This window comes from Muscardinus avellanarius (assembly GCF_963383645.1).
Source record: "Muscardinus avellanarius genome assembly, chromosome: 10".
NCBI lineage: Eukaryota > Metazoa > Chordata > Mammalia > Rodentia > Gliridae > Muscardinus > Muscardinus avellanarius.
Genome location: NC_137796.1, coordinates 9,865,091 through 9,887,450, shown reverse-complemented (window position 1 = coordinate 9,887,450; position 22,360 = coordinate 9,865,091). Strand labels below are relative to the sequence as shown.

Sequence of the window (22,360 nt, the reverse complement as noted above, 5' to 3'; positions counted from 1 at the left end):
GGACCGTCAGGAGTGGGATCGGTACTTGCAACGCGGCATGCACAGAGAAATATCGCAGAAAAAAAACCCAGATGCTTCCCCTAATCAGCAAAAACTAGGAGGAAAGGGGCAACAGGAAGAGGTCGAGCTATAGAAAGGGCCCTAGAGTGAAGCAACTAAGGTGACCAATCAGAGGGTATGGAATAGGGGAGGACGGGGCCTCTTTAAAAAGCAGGAGGTACTTAAACAAATGTATCAAAGTTAATCACCAAAGAAGCCTGGGATCGAGGGAGGGGGAGGGGATGGGATGGAGGCTGGATGAGGGCTGATTGGATGATGTGTGCTTGTATATCCTCTCAAGTCTTGTACTCCAATGTGATATATGATTACAATGAACCAATAAAACTAATTTTTTAAAAAAAGACAGCATCTCCTCCACACTTCTGTTTGTGGGTGCGCAGGTGCGGGGCAGAGATGCATGACAGATGCTGGGGCGCCGAGAGATGTGCAGCTATGTTACCAAAGCCCACGGCACCTGCGAGGCCGCGCTGCCAGGCACGAACACGCCTCGCAGCCCAGGTGTGGGCTCCCGTCCATCGGCGGTGTCAAGTGGGGTTCAGCATTTCCTCGCAAGGCCTAGTTTTGACGTGGCAACTGTTTGGCTACTCCTAAGAGGCAGCTTCTCAAAGAAAATGGCTTTGCAAAGTACTCAGCTCAGCTAAGAAATGGTCTACTGCTGTACCATTAGGTGTTTGGGGAAATGTGCATTCGTCACAAGGAGGCTAAGGTGCATTTTAATCACATATTTGGGCATAATTGTTTATTATTATTATTACATATTATTTTTTATTTAATATTATGGTAATTATTGTGATTGCGCTCAGGGGAATTTTATCTCTGAGCTACATCTCCAGCCCTTTTTTATTGATGGTTTTGGTTTGGAAACAAGATCTTACTGAGATTCTGAGAGCCTTGCTCTGTTGCTGAGGCTGGGCTTGCGCCTGCCATCCTCCTGTCTCAGCCTCCCAAGTACTGGGATTACAGGCATGTACTACCATACTCGGCTTTGATCGCCTTTATTTTTTTTTTCTTTTTGTGGTACTGAGAATGAAACCCATAGGCTTTCTACCTCTGGGCTATACTTCCAGACCTATGTTATATTTTATTTGGAAACAGGGTCTCGATAAGTTGCTGAGAGCCTCACCAAGTAGCTGAGGCTGGCTTTGAACCTGCACGATCCTCCTGTCTCAGCCTCCCAAGTGCTGGGATTACAAGCGTGCGCCACCATGCCTGGCTTTTGATTGTCTTTTGATTACAACTTTTGAATGCTGGAGATGCATCTTAAATATAGGGTGGCTAACACACAATTTCCTCAATTTCCAGCCATTTGCAGGCACCCTCAAGATAGGTAAAAACACCCAGCAAATGCTCCAGGAAAAAGCCCAAGGCTCTTGTTCAACACAACCTTCTCCCTCGGTGACCATGGCCCATCCATCTCTACTAACAAACCCAACAACATTCTATTCTCAGTTCTTAATATTCTACAAACAGACCTCCTTCCTCTATTTTCAGTCACCTGTGGGTTGCAGTTAGATATAGAAGGGCCCCTTGAAGGGCTCATAAATTGGCGTTTGGAGTTGATGCAAAAGAGACATGAGGGTTCTAATACCAGCAGTGGATAAATCCATGAGAATGGATTCATCATGATGCATTTATCAGGGTGGTGGCCCAGGTCAGTAGGGTGTAGTTGGAGGGGGTGGCCTGTGCCGGTGTGGCCTGGGGATTCTATACGGCTCCTCCTCCCTGTGCTGGATCTCTGGACTCTGGACTCCATGACATGAGGAACACAGCCCACATGCTCTACTTCTCTTCACTTCTAGTCAACATGCCCTGAAATCTACGGTCCCTGGCCTCACATAGACTGAACCCCAAACCGTAAGAAAATAAACCTTCCTTTAAGTTATGTGATCAATCTTTTAGATTGTAGCTGTTGAGAATGTCGATGGATATACCTGCTCAGTTTTACCTTCTAGCTCTTCTTACCTAGAATTCTAGAGGAATCAGCTCCTTTTATCCCTGGTCTACTTCATGCCCTTTCAATCCCTTATCTACATAGCAGCCAGAATGAATTCTTAAAGCACCTTCTTTAAGCCAGAGGTGGTGCTGTATGCCTGTATCCACAGTACTTGCGAGGCTGAGACAGGATTGCAGGCTTGTGGCCAGCCTCAGCAGCTTAGCGAGGCTCTTAGTAATTTAGTGAGATACTATTTCAAAAGAAAAAGAATAAAATAGGGCTGGGAGTGTATCTCGGAAGTAAAATGCCCCTGGGTTCAATCCCTAGTACTATAAACAAAACAAAACAAAATAAAACAAAACACAAGGAAAACCCCAAACACACACTTTAGTAATATCCTGCTAGAGTTCTTAGCATAAAATGTAAATTCCTTACCATGTTATCTGCAGCCTGCACCCCTCACACCCCACCCCACATCCCGATGCTCCCCTTTCTCACAATACTCCAGCTAGGTTAGGCATTTTTTAAAAATTTCTAAAACATTAAGCTCATTCTCAGCATCTTCTAGAGACCTCATCGCCACCTCTAACTCTATGTTCTTTTACATATTTCTTTGCATAGCACTCTACAATATTGCCTGACACTCTACATTTTGTACTCGGAGGGAGATTTTTCTTCCTGTTGTATCCACAGCTATATGTCTAGTTTACTGTCAATGTGAGGCATGGGAGAAGCCCAGATCATGAGATAGAGACCAACTCAACAGCTATTTTGTGTGTGTGTGTGGGGGGGGGGTACTGGGGTTCCTGGAAACCATTCTACCTCCGGGCTACACTCCCAGACCTATTTTTATATTTTTATTTGGAAACAGTGTCTCTTAAGCCAGCGAGGCTGACTTCCAACCGGTGCGATCCTCCTGTCTCCGCCTCCCGAGCGCGGGGATTACAAGCGTGTGCCACCACGCCCGGCTCCACAACCATTTAATGCACCGGCCCTTTCACTTTGTCACTTTGTAAAGTTCCAGCAAATAAAAGAATCCATTAGGGAAACTTCAAGATGCCATCTGATTCACCCCCCGAGTAACTCAACGCACATGCAATCCAAACTCCCACGCTACCAGGCTAAGAAATTCATGCTTTCTGTGTCTCCTCCGCTGGACCATCAAGAGCTGCAAAAGGTCACCGCCAATATCTCAGCAGCGTGGTGGTATTTGTTCAAAGAATTATCCAGGCCCACCATGCCTGGGAATAAGGAAGATGTCCTGAGTCATTCCGTTCAGGCAGAGCAAGAGTCTGCCCCTGAAAAGTCCTTTGTTAAGTACCTATCTGAACAAAATACCCTGTGCTAACTGAGCACACAGCACGCTGTCAGTCCCATAGGATCAAGTACTACATCAGTTCCCTTGGCACACCAAGCACATAGTAAGTGAAAATTGTCTCTTCTGCGTGCATGGGTGGTACTGGGGACCGAACACAGGGGCGTTCTACCTATCACCTATACCCCCACTCATATTTTAATTTTTATTTTGAAACAGGGTTTTACTAAGTTTCTGAAGCTATTGCTAAATTGCCGAAGCGGCCTTGAATCTGTTGTTCTCCCATCTCAGACTCTCAAGTACTGGGATTATGAAAATATGCTAACATGCCTGGCTCCTGCAAATAGTCTTAAACAAATGGACGAATATACCTAAACCAAAGAGAAGAAAATAAAGAATTGTGAGCAAAAAATATAATGAGCTTCTGATAGTAATCTTCTTAATATTTAAGTTTTAGACCAACCCTCTAGGTGCCACAGACTTATGTCAGTGTTCAACAAGAGACACGGGCATGTTCTCACTATCTGTGAATTCAAATCTGGATGGTAAATGTTTCCAAACAGTACACCATCTATTAGTCACACTAATCCCCGTCTCTTGTGTGTTTGGGTACATCTCACAGAGCAACAACAGTGGTCTGGCACTGAGACAACATTTACTATCCCACATGCACCCCACCATGGCGTGTTGCTTTTGCCACAAGCCCAGAGCAGCGGGCCCAGCTGACTACGGATGAGACGAGGTAAATCTTTTCTCTTCAGGAGTTGATTCTCTCGGGCATTTTGTCGTAGTAATGGAAAGCTGACTAAAACATTTTCATCCCATTTTTTCAGGTAAGAAATTGAAACTCCATATGACTAACCTGAGTATCTCGGTTCCTAAGTGTCCAGTGGGTGTAGGCAGAATCCCTTCTGCCCCACCGGAAGCAAAGCACCTGCCTGTGAGAGCAAAGTCCCAGCCTCATTTTACCAATGGGATAAAAAACAAACTGGAGATAGGATAAGGACTGACAGAAACAGTAGCTTTGCACAGTTATTTGCAGATATGTTGGCTGTGTTCATTACTGTCATATCTCCATCTATCTATATATTTCTATATATGTAGATATATATTTTTACTGGAGTAACTATTACCTCTAAAATTATGATGGTTTAAGCCAGGTATGTTGGCATACTGCCTGTAATCCCCGTACACGGGAGGCTGAGACAAGAAGCTTGCAAGTTTGAGACCAGCTTCAGCAATGTAGGAAAAACTTCTCAGCAACCTAGCAAGACCTTGTTTCCAAAAACAAAAAAAATAAAAAGGGCCGGGGTGCAGCTGGAAAGTAGAATGCCCCTGGATTTCATCCCCAGTACCATACACACACATACACAATACAGCACAAACACACACACTCACACACACATACACACACACAATGGTTTAGCATGACTAGAACACTGGAGACACACAAGCAAGCATTTTCTCTACTACATAATTCTGCTTCTTATCCCAGCTGGCCTATGTCATGCATAGTTATACAGGATTGTCAAAACGATAGACACAGACAACCTGGAATAATCTAAAAGGTATTCCTGCTATATTCTGGAAGCTAAGCATCAACAATGAAAGGCTGGTATCTTAGTGAGAAAATCAACACATTTTCTTAGAGAATGCCCATTGGCTTTCTGTTCTCTTCCCCCAAATGGAGTTGTTAACTATCTTCTCTTCCTTTATTTTCAAACATAGCCTACTAGAAGATAAATCTAACAGCACAGACAGGAGTCCTTTGAGCTAGCTTAAACTGCAGCCTCTGCTGTAAATGTAGCCAGAGCGTGGAGAACTGAGTCAACAGAAAGGGCTTACTTCAAAGACCAGCGTCTCATTTGTGGGTCCTGGCGCATACAGACGTTCGGGGTGGTTAAAGGAGCGCTGGTATTCAAAGGTGGTCCCAGCAAATGGGAACTCCCCAGGCCAGTCAATGCTCCATCCCCCTGTGAGGTAATACTTCTGCTTGAGGCTTCGAACGGCAAGGTAACTGGAGGAAATCTGCAGCTCCTGCACTTCGATACTTCTGGCCCCAGCTGGGATGATGACCACCGGATAATATTCTAAGTGGTAAGAAAATAATATTTTTTGCCCATTATATCATGAGTTGAAGAGAGCTGACTAGAAGTGTCTAGAGATGTGAAATGTCCATTTTTACGGAGTGGAGTTTTTGGATCATGAACTAACATCTGTTCCTACTCTAACAAAGTAAAAATGACCAAATTATTTCCTTTTCCAAGTGGTAGAAATACTAGAAGAAAAACATATGCTGCTTTTCCCATACATCCCATGTCTTACCAAGCACAAGCCTATAAACAGGAGACACACCCTTCTTCTTCCCAGACCAACAAAGACCACAGAACTCAAGAATACTCTTTGTTCTGCTGGGCATAATGGTGCACGCCTGTAGTCCCAGTACTTAGGAGACTGAGGCAGGAGGATCGCAGGATTGAGGCCCACCTCCTCAATGTAGTGAGACCTTGTTTCCAAATAAAAGGTAAAAAGGGCCAGGAGTATAGCTCAGAGGTAGAATCCACTGGGTTCAATCTCCAGTAGCCCCCTCAAATAAAAAAAAAAAAGAAAAGAAAAGGAAAGAATATTCTTTTTTTTTTTTAAATCTAGCTAGAAGTAGTGTCATGGTTCCACAGTAATGAGCTTAAGAAAACAGAACTCAAAAGTTAAACTTTGCTTAAGATGTTTAGTCATTGTTTCAAATATTCATGTACCACTGGAGCATAGATCCTTTAAGCTTCGCCATAAATTTCTTCATTAGCAAATGCATGTGGACACATGACAGCCTGGTCGGCATGCTTAAACTGCAAGGTAGGAAGCATTCTTTCAACAAATTTCTGAGCTAGGACGTATTGACAAAACGCCTTGCCACATAAAACCATCTCCCCTCTTCTGTTCTTGCATGAGTGCCAAATGCTACCGTCCACCGAGCGTCCCGTGAGCTAGTACCGCGTTAGGAGCGGGACTCGAATGAGTTCACTTGCAAACGTCTTGCTCCTTACCGTTCGCTTTGTGCTGGTTGAGGTAGATGCCCTTGTAGAATTTGCACGTCGAATTATCTCCTTTGCAAACACCACAGGCATCCCAAACAGCTTTAGAGCCGAGTTCATGATCACACCCCACTGGCTAAAACGATGACAACAACAACAAAAATTGAGAACATAAAAAACAGAGAAGCCAGTAGCTAAGCATAACTCAGAGGGGAAGAGGCACATGGTTTTCCCTATGTATAGAGCGCTGGCGGCCAGGAGGCCAGTAGAGCTGATGGTTAAAGGTGCCGTCTCAGGTTGACTGGGGACCACATTCTCCCTTGCCATGACTAGAGGCATGACCGAGCAGGTCGCGCGGTTTTTTCTAAGGCTTAGACTCTGCCTCTGTGAAAGTCACCCTCTAAGGCCGAGTGAGATTTTTCAGGCGAGCTCAATGACGGAACCATAAGAATGCTGGACAGTACACGCACGCACACACACGCGCGCGCGCACACACGCGCGCGCACACACTCACACACACACACACACACACACACGCACGCACAACTGGAAGCATCAAAGAGCTCACGATGAAATTTAAATGAAAGAGAAAGTGAGTGCCCAAAGAGAAAGAATAAGAAATAACTGGAAATGGGGAATAGCAAGGACAATTTCAAAATTTTTGTGAGATTCTAATAATGCAGTGATGTACTCAGTGACCTTCAATTATAATTTCTGTTCTTCCGTTTGTTTGGTTTTTGGTCCTAAGGATCAAACCCAGAAGCATTTGACCTCAGATCTATACCCCCAGCCCTTTATGATGATTATTATTTGTTTAGAATCAGGGTTTTGCTAGGTTGCTACCTTCCAGATAGAACCCATCCCTATTTTATTTTTTATTTTGAAATGGTCTCACAAATTTGCTGAGAGCCTTGCTAAGTTGCCAAGGCTGGATTTGAACCTGCGATCCTCCTGTCTCCGATTCTCCAGCGCAGGGATTACAGGTGTGCACCACCACACCTAGCTTATATTCCTATTTAAGTTTTTCATCTACTGTGTAAAGTAGCATTTTTCATCATCTCAATTCTGTATGTGGGGGGACAGAGTGAGAGAGAAATTGAAATCATTGGAGAGGGATCATGCAGAAAACAGTGGGAGTCTGGCATGGTGGCACATGCCTGTAATTCCAGTACTTGGGAGGCCGAGGCAGGAGGATTGCAGGTTCAAGGCCAGTCTCAACAACTTAGCGAGACACTCGGCAACTTAGTCAGACTCTTTTTTTTGAAATAAAAAAATAAATAAAAATAGGCAGTGTAGTGGCGTACACCTGCAATGCCTGTGCGTGGGAGGCGGAGACTGGGGGATTATAGTTCAAGGTCAGCCTCAATAATTTGGTGAGAACCTCTGCGACTTAAGGGAGACTCTGTTTCAAAAGAAAATGATTTGGGGATGTAGCTGAAAGGCATAACGCCCCTGGGTTAATCCCAAGTACCTCTTCTGAAAAAAAAGTAAGTGGGGGGCTTAGAAATGGGGTTTATAACCAAGTGAAATATTCTGCCCATGTTCCCTCTGCCACCTACGTAGACGCTCTCACAACAGTCCTGGTAGTACAGGTTTACCCTGGGGAGACACAGCATGACCAGACACCCCCAAGCAGCGATGCCCCTCACCTCGCAAGTCCCATCAATGCAAACATCATTTTTGTGTGGGGAACATGGGGTTCCGTCTTTCACCTTGCCGGACATTGCAAAAAAGAATTCAAAGTTCTCGGCTTTGCAGTAGAGTTTGCATCGATCTTCCTCTAGAAGGAAAGAGATGGAGAAAGGCCGTGGTCAAGAGGAAACTCCGGGAGGAATTTTATGAGCACAGAAAAGCCTGGTGAACTGATCCAGCAAGCTATCGTGAGCAAAACAGACAGCGCGCACGGTGTATGCGTGCATGTGTACGCATCCATAATCATGTAGGCATGTTGCTTTGAAAAATGTGAATTCCTTGCGAGGCGAGGACAAGAAGATCTCAGGTTTGAGGGCAGCCTCAGCAACTTAGTGAGACCCTGTCTCAAAAAAAATAAATAAAATGGGGCTGGGGATGTAGCTCACAGGTAGAATGCTTGGGTTCAGTATCGAGCCCCCCCCCCCCCCACACACACAACAATCCCTCTTAACACTCATGGGCTCAGTGGTAGAATGATTACCGAGCACAGGCAATGCCCTGAGTTTGATCCCTCACACCTAAACGGGGGCCATTTGACAATCCATATAAAGCTTAATTATTTTTTTTTCTTGCAGTACTGGGGATGGAACCCAGTAGCTTTCTACCTCTGAGCTACACTCCCAGGCCCCTTTTTATAATAATAATAAAAAAGCTGGTGGTATAACTCAGGTAGCTCAGAGGTAGACTATCACGTTCCAACTGCAGCGCCACAAAAACTTAAAGAAAAAAGGAAAAGAAACAGGTCTGGCAGAGTATGACTACCTTGATTTAGGACTGAGTTACTTTGAGTATTTACTCAATCTGTAAGGAGGAATAGGTGAAGGCACTTCAGGAAAAAAAATCATCCAGTCAATATAGTTTATAAAGCATATCATGAAAAAAAAAAGCAAATAAATCCCAAAGGCTGAAAGGGGTTAACCATGAAATCCTGGAGAAGATTCTGGAACCATGAACAAAAGAAAAAAAATATATATATATATACACACACACACATACAGTTCTTGTTATCAGAAAAGAGTCACTGTGCCAATTTCTCAAATGAAAAGAATTTGTCTTGGCCAGGAAGTCTAAATGATGTTTCTCACATGAGACCTTAATGTAGGCGACATCGAGTGATATCCTTAACAACAGTCTTACAACAAATGTGTAAACAGTTTGCAAACAGCCGTGAGTCATAAACTCCCTCAATAAAAACTCAAAGTTGAAACTTAAATGTGAAAGGAATTAAATTATGATGGTGGAACTATGTATGTGTGTGGGTGGATTAACAGTTTCTCAACTATGCTTTTAATAGCAGCTTGACTTGATGCCTGTTAAGTTTTGCACACGAGATTGGGAACTTGGATGACATATATGCCCTTCCTTTTCCTTCTCCATCATTTCCAAGAATGAACAAATTCCAGAAAGCTTGGGTTTTCCAGCACAGATTCTTGGGCAAGTTTATGAACCCATCCATTAGAAACAGAAGGAGAAAAGAAAAGGGGAAAAAAAAGCTCACGACTGTAGAACAAAAACAGTCCACGTTTATAAATAAAGCTCCTCTTTATTCTTTTTCAAAGAATGTCTCAGACCCTCTAGTCAGGGCCAGTCTCCTCTGATGTCAATGTCAAAAAGAGGAAGATTGAGCGGCCAGAAGCCCTGAACTTCCCTGTCTCCCTCCCCAAGGATGTGAGCTCCTGAGCTGCAGGTGGTGGTTTATTCAACATAATCTCACACACAGATCATGGAGTGTTTGCTGCACAGAAAGAGCTCGGTAAACATCTGGACAGAGAATGCATAAAACTGCATTGAGTGAATGCATAAAACTGCATGCTCCCTATTGAGTGGAAATTGCAATACAGTCAAGCGAAAGAACTTTGAAACCAAAAAGCATCTTCCCAGTTACAAAATTTATCTACTGAACCTATTTAAAGCAGAACAGATTTCATAAACTATATAACTATGTGTGTGTGTGTGTGTGTGTGTGTGTGTGTGTGTGTGTGTAGTACTGGGGATTAAACTCAGGGGTGTTTGCTGGGCGTGGTGGCGCACGCTTGTAATCCCCGCGCTTGGGAGGCAGAGACAGGAGGATCGCGGAGGTTCAAAGCCAGCCTCGCTGGCTTAAGAGACCCTGTTTCCAAATAAAAATATAAAATAGGTCTGGGAGTGTAGCCTGGAGGTAGAAGGGCTTCCAGGAACCCCAGTACCACAAAAAAAGAACACGCAAATAAACTCAGGGGTGTTCTACCTCTTGAGGTATACCCCCAGCCATTTATTTGTTTGTTTGTTTGTTTGTTTATTTGTGGTACTGGGGACAGGACTCAGGGGCATTCTATCTCTGAGCTACACCCTCAGCCCTATTTTTTAGTCTTCATTTTTTGAAACAAGGTCTCACTGCGTTGTAAAGGGCCTCACTAAGTAGCTGAGGCTGGCTGCGGACTGTGATCCTCCTGTCTCAGCCTACCAAATGCTGGGATCACAAGCGTTCATCACCATGTCCGGCTACTCCCCAGTCCTTCTACCTTTTAAAAATGTTTTTATTATAAAACAGGGTCTCATTCGGTTGCAGAGAGTCTCGCTAAATTGCTGAGGCTGGTTTTGAACTTGAACTTGCCTTTGTCCTTTTTGTGCCTCCCATGTACTAGGATCACGAGCATGCCATGTGCCATCAAGCCTGGCTCCATAAACACTATATTTGAACCAAAGCTCTAATATGGGACAGATTAAGGAGTATCAAGAAACCAAAGCAAAGAACTAAGAGAAAGTGTTGGGCAGGACAACAGCATCCTAGAGAAAGAAATGCAGATAGAAAACGTGAAATTACAGGAGTATGTGCCCAAAAGAAATTAAGCCTTTGATTTGGAAGCAAACTCAGATCTTCCATCTAACCATCTGCTGGAACCTGCAGGACAGCATCCTTCCTAGAAAACAGCTCAGTTCCTGGTAGAATGCCTCTAATGATGGAGAACTTACTGCTCACAAAGGGTATGCATGGCCATTTGGACAGGTAATATTTACTCATGCATTTGTTTGAAAAGTTATAGCCATTAAATAAATATCTAGCCGGGCGTGGTGGCGCACGCTTGTAATCCCAGCATTTGGGAGGCAGAGACAGGAGGATTGCACAGGTTCGAAGGCAGCCTCAGCTATTTAGTGAGGCCTTTGCAACTCAGTGAGACCCTGACTCAAAACAAAGAATAAAAGATAGGGCTGGGGGTGTCGCTCAGAGGTAGAATGCCCCTGGGTTCCATCCCCAGTACCGAAAAAAAAAAAAAATATATACACACACACACACACACACACACACACACACACACACATATATGTGTGTGTGTGTGTATGTATATATATATATATATATATATATATATATATATATATATACTATATACTGTTATTCTTAGATATCAGCATCCGGAAGCTAGACAGAGGCTTAGTCTTTGCAGAACCTAAATTCTCATAGGGAGTAAGATAACATTAACTACATTAAAAAATAAACTCATGCATTATGTTAAAAATAAACTCGTGCACTGAAATATGAAGGTTAAGGTACGTAAAGGTTTCAAAGAATGAAATAGAGAAAGACTATTTTGGACAGGCTGGCAAAGGAGTTCTTTGGCAAGGAGTTCAGCTCTTGAGTTAATTGTGTTCTCTGAAGAAATTTCAAATGATTCCTAACTCCCTTCTATTCAATATGTCTTTGAATTTTTTCTATAAAGTAAATGTCCCTCAGTCCCTTATTACTTCTTACTAAGACACAGCTGTCAGAGCTTTCATGTTTGTGGTTTTGGACACTCATGAGCCTAAGCCAGACAATGCTCCCGCAGAGGCTGCTAGTCCTGAGCTAGGCTGTGCCGGTCTCCCTTCGTTTGATTTGGAGGCTCTATTTGTTATACTGATGTCACCAATTACACCAAATCCCCTGATGGCAAGTGAGCGCCCAGGTTCATCTTGAGCTTTCGCACAGGAGCAACTTATGAACTGTCTAAAATATGAGCTCCTTGCCTTTCTACCCACGTGTGGCTGGGGTCCGCATGGCGCTCTTCTCAGGGAAGCATGGGCGACTTTGGGCAAATCGAGCTGATAGAAAACTGGGAGAGAAGCCACTAGACTCATGACAGCCAGTACCAGAAAGCAGATGAAATCCTCATGTTACACTAAAATATATGGGTTTTTTTATATAGCTGAAACAAAAGCAAATTAATCAATTCACTTTTTTCTGGTTCATTTATGTATCTACTTAGTTTTATTGGTCCACTGTAGTCATTCATCTCAATGGAATAAAAGAGGGTAGAGTCAAGCATACCACATCCCTCGTTAGACAGCACAACCCAGGCCCTAACTTTAAGCTATCCTAAGTACTGAGTTTAGAGATAATATGTATTTTTTGTGGGGGTGTGCACAAGTGCATGAACACGCACACACACACACACACACACACACACACACACACACACACTCGTGTTCTCCAGTCTAAGTCTTTCCCTGCTTGCATTCACTTGACATGTCAGTTCCTGAGCCAGGAGTCTCTATATGGTTTCACAAGGTTCGGGTCTAGGCAACTCATACCCACTTCAATTAGCCTCTCTGGGAGACAAAATTGCTGAAATGTCAAAGCTAAGTTTAGACACATAACCGAACACACAGATTCTTTCACTCACAGATGTAGGAGGAGACCAGGGGTATCTTGTGAAAAAAAAAAAAATAGTGTGGGGAAAGCTGGGCGTGGTGGTGCACACTTGTAATCCCTGCGGTTGGGAGGCAGAAACAGGAGGATCGCGCAGGTTTATAGGCAGTCTCACTGGTTTAAGAGACCCTGTTTCCAAATAAAAATATAAAAGTAGGTCTAGGAGTGTAGCCCGGAGGTAGAAGGGCTTCCAGGAACCCCAGTAACACCCCCCCCCAAAAAAGTGCGGGAAAATAAACAAAATTTGGGGAAGTTAACAAGAATAAAAGCTGAGCCTGAATGAGGCTGGGGAAGGGATGGTAAATCCTGCAGAAGCTCTGTGACACAGGCAGCAATTCCTTCCCTTGTGTACATTCATGTTACTACCCGCAGAGAGACATCCGTGCATGCCACAGAGACTGAGTTACCTTCTACTTTCAGATAGGGTTTCCACTTGTAGAACCATCCTCGGAATGGTTTGCTGTTGTACTCCGCACACTGCTGGGCCCGAAAGTCCAGGCTATTTTTATTACAAGGGTTGATGTTGCACAGCTGATAAATACGGTTAGATCCCGGGCAGAACTTGCCACCATACTGAGGCCTAAAATCAAATTCAACAACGTTAAGGCTAGCAAATCACCTGCCTCATTATCAGTCACGTGCAGGAATATGAGGAGGGTCAGTGGAGATGCCCATTGTCACAGCACATATAGTTTACTAGAGGAACATAATAAATAGCTTACAACTTGCGTAATCTTTCCTGCCACCATGGCAGGTATTATTAATCAATCAAGGATTCCATTTTTTTTTTTTTTTTTTTTTTGCAGAAACTTGGCATGGCCTCCAAATCTTCCTCAACATTACCTGTAGGCAGCCACTACCACGCTTGTTGGTTCATTGGAAGAGGTATGTTAAACCAAACTTACTCGCCGCCTCTGAACCACTTTCTATATTCTGGCGATTTCCTTAATGGCTGATGAAAAGCTCTTTTTGGCACTCATCACACTGACTTATGTGCCCGGGAAACCTGTAAGTGTATGTAGCTGAATGTTCTTAACAACATACATGTGTGCTCGTGTGCCTACATACATGCCACCCTACATGTTGGCATCAAAAGCTCTCCAAATACAGACCTGCTGTGTATCTCCTTTACCCTGCACCTCCATCTCCAGCTCTTCTCCCATTTCCTAATACTCTTTTTATTTTATTTTATTTTATTTTATTTATTTTTGCATTACTGGGGATGGAACCCAGGGGCATCCTACCTCCGAGTAACACCACCAGCCCTATTTTTCAATCTTTATTTTTTATTTATTATTATTATTTTTTGGTGGTACTGGGGTGCCTGGAAACCCTTCTACCTCCAGGCTACACTTCCAGACCTATTTTATATATTTTTATTTGGAAACAGGGTCTCTTAAGCCAGCTGAGTCTGGCTTCGAACCCGCGGGATCCTCCTGTCTCCGCCTCCCAAGCGCAGGGATTACAAGCCTGTGCCCCCATGCCTGGCTTTTTTAATCTTTATTTTGAAACAGGGTCTCATTGGGTTGCAAAGGCCCCACTAAGTAGCTAAGGCTATCCGGAAAAGTATTCCTCCTGTTTCAGCCTCTCAAATGCTGGGATTATAAACATGCGCCACCACGCCCAGCTCCTAACACTCTCTTATCTTCCCACACATTTCCATGAACTCCCACAAAGAAGGTCAGGGCACTGGGGAGAAAGGAAAGAAAGTCCCATTGACCATATTCTTGGCTCAGGCCTGGGGATGACGTTCTGATTACTGTCTGGCTCTTGTATGTTTCTTTCTAATGGACTCTAAACTTCCAGGGAAAACATGGCCTTGTTTGCATCTGTGCGATCACTTTTTAAGCATTGCAGGTGGCTGACTGCTTTCCTGCCAAGCACAGTGGGGAATGGATTTCCAGAGGAGGGAATCCCATTACAACATAAGTAATTATGATCCAACAGCGAGCTCTTTAAGGTCTTAGTTGGCAGACTCAACCTGCAAAAACCAGGGGAAGCAAAACAAAGGAGAAAAAGGAAAAATCACAATCACACTGAAAATTGCTTCTTACCACCTATCTAGTTGACTCTGTGCAGAAAGCAATCGCTTCTTTTCATCTCTCCTCCTTTTCCTAGCCTTCTCCAAAGGCTGGATCTCCACTGTGGATCCTTGAGTATAAAAATTGAATGCCAATGTGTACTACGGAAGGGGACTCTAGATTCACAAATTCAGGTGATTAAAATGTCTCATCTTCCTAGGAAGCTCGAGTATGCGATAAAACACCCTTGGATTGGCTTTAGCATATTTTATCAGGTCTTCCTGTAACTGTGAACTAAGATGAACTCAACAGAAATAGGAAAGGGCGCGCTGCCAGAAAGAGATTTCTTTTTATGTTATTTAAAAACATTTTGCAGCAACTACATAAACACGCAGCAGCCCTGGTGCTAGATCAGATCCCCAAAGATCCCTTAAATCATCATCTCAAAAGCATGTAGGAAACCCTGAAGTGCTTTATCACAGTTCCACTCGTCCTGGTCATCGTTACAAGGCATACTTTAATTTCTCAGTTTAAGACTTTGAGATTGGACAAATTACCCACATTTGGACTATTGCTATGTAATAGAGTGAAATAAACTGCAGTGCGTTACTTTTTCAACTCACAGATGCCGTAGCGTGGTAAAGACCCTAAATCCACCTAGTTCCCCCTTTGTTTTATAGATGAAATGAACAGAGATTGCTAGAGCTCAAAAAAGCTCACGAGTGCCAGCCTCACAGCTGGAGGAGACAGGGCCGAGGTCAGCCTCAGATCTGCAGAATCTGCCCAGGACGCTTTCCCTAGTCAGCTCTGCCTGGGCTGAACTGAGTTAGGCAGAGAAAGTTAGGCAGAGAAAGAGTAGGAAGCGCAATGGTTAGGAAGCTGGCCTTTTACAACAAGGCAGACCTGGGTTTAATGCTTTCTCTTTTCAGCTCGACTTTCTTGACTTTAGACAATTGGTTCTAACCTCCTCATTTGTAAAATGGGGGCAGTTTTGACAACTGATATATTTGTAAAAAACAAACCGGAGCAGAATTAGCATAAATAAATAAATTATAACGATTTGGGGAGAAGGGGGTCGCTGGGATTGAACCCAGGAGCATTCTACCTTCAAGCTACACTTCCAGCCTTTTTTATTTTGAAATAGGATCTTGCTACGTGCCGAGCTTCTTGCTAAGGCTGGCCTCAACACTGCGGTCCTCCTGTCTCAGCTTCTCAAGTGCTGTGATTTCAGGTATGCAACACTATGCCTAACTAAATTATAACTATTTTAAACACTTCACACTTGTGTTTTAAGTACCCGCACTGTGTTGAATATTAGGTTGTTTTTGATGTTGTCTCATGGCACTGGGCATTAACCCCAAGGACATTCTATCTCCAAGTTATACCACTACATCTTTTTATCTTGAAACAGAGAATTTATTTTTATCTCACTAAGTTGCTGACGGTCTAAGTTGCTGAGGCTAATCTGAAACCTACTAGGCTCTTGTCTCAGTCTCCTAAATCTTGAGATTATAGGCATGTGCCACCATGCCTGGCTGCTGTCTGGTTTTTATATGTGCCTATATTTTTATTTTTTTTAATTATGGGATAAGGTCGAGGTAATCAAATAGAGTGACTGGCAAGAATTTGAGCTTTCCTATCAAATATTCCAATTCAGATACATTTTTCTGTAGCTTTCAACACGATAAAGTAACAGAAAATACTACCACAATAACAGAAAATACTACCACAATATCCCTGTACGTGGTAAGTTCTTTATGCTTAAAAATAACAAGGATAAACACTCAGAAAACCGAAGTCTAAGCACACGATTTTGTCCATATATTACATTATAAAGTATACCTGTATTTGCTTTTGCATGATTTATCCTGACCTCAAAAGATTAGAATGCTGGTTGGTTAGACCATCATTACAGTCACATGGGGAGGTCCATTAAATATAGCATATATACATTCGTATACACACATATATGGCTTCCTGGGCCCCAGAATCTCTTGATAAGAATGCATGATATATGTTTTTAAAAGAATCCAGAGTCCCAGGCATGGTGGTGCACACTTGTAATCCCAGTACGTCACAGGCTGAGACAGGAGGATAGCCTGTTTGCAGCCAGCCTCCACAACTTAAAGTTCTGCAACTTAGTGAGATCCTGTTTCAAATTAAAGAATGAAATAGAGCTGGGGTATACCTCAGAGGTAGAATGCCCTGGGTTCAATCCCTGGTACCACAAAAAAAAAAAAAGAAAAGAAAAAAGAAAAAAGAAATCAGTGTATTTTTTTAAAGTACCCCAGTGATTCTGATAATTCAACCTTGAAATTACTGATTGAAAAATGAGTCACAGATTCAATTCAATTACTGTTCTGAACAAATAGCTCTCATGCAAACTCCATTTGCTAAGTGATATCGGAGTGGCAGTAATAATTCTTTCTGGCATGGGCTCATGTTTGTGGAAAGTTCTGAACTATCTTAGCATGTCACTGTTATTCTTCATGGACAGACTTTATAGTTTTCCCTGGGCTTTCTAATAGTGTGATGACTCAACGGACAGGCAACTAGAAAAAGAAAATGTCAAAGGGTTAAGACTACGGGACATTGGTCTGACTCTGCTCTTAACAGCATGGAGCCCAGGTAGATGCTAACAAGGCGACTGATGGTCTGCCTCTCCTGGTTGCCCCTGGGAAAATAACTGGTTTCAACCCACCTGTCACTGCTAACCTGATTGGGAACAAATGTTTGGTGAAATATGTTGAGAGGGTCTTGAGCTACAAAAGAAAACAGGGTTTTGATAAATTAAAAATGCCCCAACACACCAGGAATTTTTATTTTATTTATTTTTATATTTTATTTATGTAATTCTAGTACTTGGGAGGCTGAAACAGGAGGACTGCAGGTTTAAGAGTAGCCTAGGCAACAGAGGAAGACTCTCAACAACCTAGTGAGACTCTCTTTCAAAAGCAAACAAAATAATAATAATAATTAATAATAATTAATAATAATAATAATAATAATAATAATAATAATAAAGGGCTGGCGTATAGCTCAGAGATAGAATGCCCTTGGGTTCAAGCCCACCTAGAAGTGAGATAAATAAAGGTGGTGGCTACATGTGCTTGGCAATGACCATTCCAGGAGTGGATAAATTTTAAACTCTTTGAATACTCAAAAAAGTGATAAATCCATAAATCAGGGAGGAATTATTCTTTTTTTTAATGAAACAAAATCTGTATTGGGGGAAAACACCATTTGATGAAACAGACAGCCCACACTGCTTCTCAGATGAGAAAATGAGAAGGGTTAGGCCCCGTGATGTGGATAGAACCAAATGCTTAAACTCAAGCAGGCAAGAAATGGGTAATTTGAAATAGAAAAAAAAAAAAAAACAGCTTTATTGCAACAAAGCAAATTAAGATCGGGGAGAGAACAATTAATTCAATTGTCTTGGGACGACCTATCACTTACTTGTATTATTTGTGACTACATGCATAGTTAAAGTAAACAGTGTCCTGATTATCTTTATTCTTGTTTAACATGAGAAAAAAAAATGCACGGGTTGGAAATACTTTAGTGATTAATTCTTTTATTAGGCGTCTCTGAAATCGCAATATGATACTTTCATGAGCAATTCCCTATTCTAATGAGAGTTCTCCATCCCGTCGATGGAGCGAGGTTTTAATTTAAGTCTCAGGGGTGTCATTCATGCGCTTTACCGGCTGAGCTATTAAATTAGGTAATCTAGTTCTTTCTTGGGAAAATACCGAGGTTGTAAAAATTTTGCGAGATATGAAAACCAGATCCATGAAATATGCTTCAAAAATGTAAAGTGATATAAGGACTTTTCAACAATTCTCTCCAAGACACGGGATGGATTCGAAGTACCAGAAGGGTGGGTTTTATTTAATAATCTGGTATAAATCATAAATACATCACAAAACGACATTCTACTGTGTCCAGTTATTGGATCTGCTGAGACCTCAGTGAGGCTCGGTCAAAAATGATTTCCCTCCACACAGGACATTTGGCCTGGGGACATTTTTGTGTGTCACAGCTTGGGGGAGGGGAGATGGGAAGAGATCTCCTGGCATCCAGTGGGTAGATAGAGAAATGCTATTAGCTGTCCCGTAATTACAGGACAAACCCGCAACAAGAATTTTCCAGTCCTGCATGTCACTAAGCCAAAGTTGAAGAACCCAACATTAACCCAAGATAACCCAAGTAGCACTTAAGAAATCATGGTCAAAGGATCTCCAGACTGCTTGGATATGTTGAAAAAAAAAATGTAGCTTTTTTTTTTAAACCCAGCTCAGATTGCTGACTCAGATAGAAAACCATTTTTCTCTTTCATAGTTTCCTTCTGCCCTCATTTCATTATTTGGATTCTCAATTTACCAAACGTTTTATGCAATGCTGATGACACACCAGGCAATCCCCCAATTTTTAAAGAACACTTCACAACTATTATCTCAGCTGTTGGAGGTGCTATCATTACACTATTTTCAAAAATTAGGACTTGGAGAACAAGAGAGAGCCAGTTGTCTGTGGCCACACAGTGAGCGGCAGCAGGGCCAGGTCATGAACCTCGGGTGTCAGGCTGCTGAATCTATGTCTCTTCGCCCCTTTTTTATGCCACTGCTCAATGCGTGTCGTGAAATGATACCCATTATTTTCCAAGAGATCGGCACACTCTTCTGACTCTACTGCATTCTCCAATGGCCAGTCCTGTCCATAATGTCTCTGCCGCTTCCCTGTGCATCTCTGTCCTCCTGGTGAGCTTGAAATGAGGTCAATAAAACCCACACAGTTCCCAGAATGTGTGTGTGTATACGTGTGTGTGTGTGTGTGTGTGTGTGTGTGTGTGTGTGTGTGTGTATTACTCAGAGACATTCTACCTCTGAGCTACATCCCCAGGCCTTTTTATTTTCAATCAGGGTCTCACTAGATTGCTGAGGGTCTCGTTAAGTAACTGAGGCTGGTCTTGAACCTGCAATCCTCCTGTCTAGACTTCCCAAGGGAAAAACAAAAGAGCAAATAAATGAAAAGAAGAAAAAGAGAATGAAAAAGGAAGGAAGGAGTAGGGAGGGAAGAAAGGCGGATGGATGGATGAGAAAGAAGTACAGGCTGTGTGCAGGCCTTGGTCACATCTTCACGCAGAGTGGCTCTCTGCTGAGTGATGGGTTCTCCCCATCACACGCCCCCAGTGCACACAGCCCCTGCGTGGAACCCTAAAACCCTGGAGGACTATTAGCCAGAAGGAAGGAAACCACATTGAAGACCAGCGCGTTACCGCTGCGGGTCACTGCCGTCCGGACCGTGATGCCGTGCGGGAGCCTTACTTGGGGTTATTGCAGTGTCTCTCCTGGTACTTGACGCCTCCACCACAAGTTCTGGAACACTCTGACCACTTGGACCAGGAGGACCACTGGCCGTGGATGGGCCGGGGTCCCAGCTCCCCCAGCTTTACACACTGGCCTTGTCGACACCACTGCGGAAAGAATGTGGGACACGGTTCTTGTCAGAGACCATCTGGGAAAGCACCGGGGGAGGAGGGTCAGATACCGGTACAGAAGCGGGGGAAAAAACGGGTCTGCTGCCAAAAGGCAGGTGCGCTTCACTCTGGTGGAGCCTTTCTTATTGTGCTTTACCAACACTGAGCACCCCACCTTGAAAGGCTGCCACCCAGAGAGAAGTGGCCTTTCCAAACAGCCTGGGCTGAGAAGCAGGTGCTCTGGGAGCTGTCCAAGGTGTGGACCCTGCAGCTAAGATCCTGCCCCATCGCCAAGGGAGTCAGAAAGAAGAACAAGCCTCCCTCCCCGCCACTTAGGAACTATGCTGCTTAAAGAGAGATTTGGAAGCAGGGTGTGGGGGCGCACACTTGTAATCCCAGTACTTGGGAGGCTGAGACAGGAGGATTGTGCAGGTTCGCAGACAGCCTCAGCTACTTAGTGAGGCCCTCTGCAACTCAGTGAGACCCCTGTTTCAAAATAAAGAATAAAAAATTGGGCAGGGGGTGTAGCTTGGAGGTCAAATGCTTCTGGGTTCCATCCCCAGACCCCCCCCCAAAAAAAAAAAAAGATTTGGAGCATTTGCTCGAGGAGGAGAAAGGGTTCCTAAGATGTTAGCATGGGAGTGATCTTTTTAGATAATTATCTTATAACAGATATAATTGTACATAAACTATATTGCATACATATTAAAAAGAATAAATGATATAGACGATGATTTGAGGTACTGGGAATGGAACACAGGGACATTCAGTCTCCAAGCTATGCTCCATCCCTATTTTTATTCTTTATTTGGAAATAAGGTCTCACTAAATTACAGAGGGCCTCACTAAGTAACTGAGGCTGTCTGTGAGCCCAGATCCTCCTGTCTGAGCCTCCAAAGCACTGGGATTACAAGCATGGCCACCATGTCCAACTTATATAGAGAGTATTCAAACCATGACCATAGGGCACTTTTATAAAACTGAGTAACTTCCAGTCTGAACAAACCACATTTTTTCAGATCATATTCATTGTCCTTTATCTGTACAAGAGGTTTCTCCCTCTAGTCATTTTGACCACCTCCACCTCCTCCTCTTCTTCCTCCTCCTCTCCTCCTCCTCCTCCTCCTCCTCCTCTTCTTCTCCCTCTTCTTCCTTCTCTCCTCCTCCTCCTCTTCTCCTTCTCCCTCTTCTTCCTCTCCTCCTCCTCCTCCTCCTCCTCCTCCTCCTCCTCCTCCTCCTCCTCCTCCTCCTCCTTCTTCCTAATTAAGATGCTCAGGGTGACCTCAGATCTGTGATCCTCCTGTCTGAGCCTCTCAAGTACTGGGATTACAGGCACACACCACCCTGCCCTCCTGACTCTTTTTTTTAAAATTTTTTTATTTTTAATTGGTGCACTGTATTCATACATCATAGTGGGATACATACTTTTGTAGACATACATGCACACATTGCCCAGTCAGCCCCCACCCGATCCCCACCCCATTCTCTCCCTATCCCTCCCTCCCATGCTTGGCTTAGTGATTGACATCTAGTATTATAGCAATTTATCAAAAATTAAAAATGATAATCTCACATAACAGTTTCATTTGTCTGATACCAAGCTTTTGATGACTTAAAGATAACATTTCAATATTTCTTTTTGCTTTCTTTCTTACCAGAGAATCTATTTTTTCTATTTTTTAGGTGAAACTATCATATATTTATATATTTATTTTTCAGAAAAAAAATCTATCCTAATATGGAATATGGACTCTAGGTACCAACAACGATCTTGAAAAAGAACAAAGCTAGAAGATGTATATTTTCTGATTTCAAACCATATAAAGCTACAATAACTGAAACAGTGTAGTACTATTCTAAAGGCAGATATGTAAACCATTGGAGTTAATTAAAAGCCTAGAGCTAAATTCTTCCCTATATTGTCAAGTTATTTTTGGCAAGGTTTCCACGAACATTTGGTGGTGGGAATAATAATCTTTTAACTAAATATTGTTGAAAAATAATAATTACATGGAAAAGAATAAAATTGGACCCTTACTTAATCCCATATACAAATATTAACTCAAAATAGATAAAAGACCTAAATATAAATCTTAAGACTATAAACTTTTAGGAGAAAATCTGGGTCATAAAACCTCACAACATTGAAATTGGCAGTGATT

The 22,360-nt window shown here is 42.9% G+C and overlaps 1 protein-coding gene across 1 annotated transcript in view; it reads right to left on the bottom strand.

The window, feature by feature from the left end:
* The window catches only part of ADAMTS18 (ADAM metallopeptidase with thrombospondin type 1 motif 18), a gene marked incomplete at both ends in the record, with an annotated part of 106,022 nt that overhangs the window by 45,135 nt on the left and 38,527 nt on the right, over window positions 1-22,360 (bottom strand). Inside the window, 5 exons of the mRNA XM_080703175.1 lie at window positions 5,154-5,398; window positions 6,350-6,473; window positions 7,987-8,117; window positions 13,103-13,275; window positions 20,047-20,195. Coding sequence (XP_080559301.1) covers window positions 5,154-5,398; window positions 6,350-6,473; window positions 7,987-8,117; window positions 13,103-13,275; window positions 20,047-20,195 — 822 coding nt within the window. The remainder of the gene's footprint in view (window positions 1-5,153; window positions 5,399-6,349; window positions 6,474-7,986; window positions 8,118-13,102; window positions 13,276-20,046; window positions 20,196-22,360) is intronic.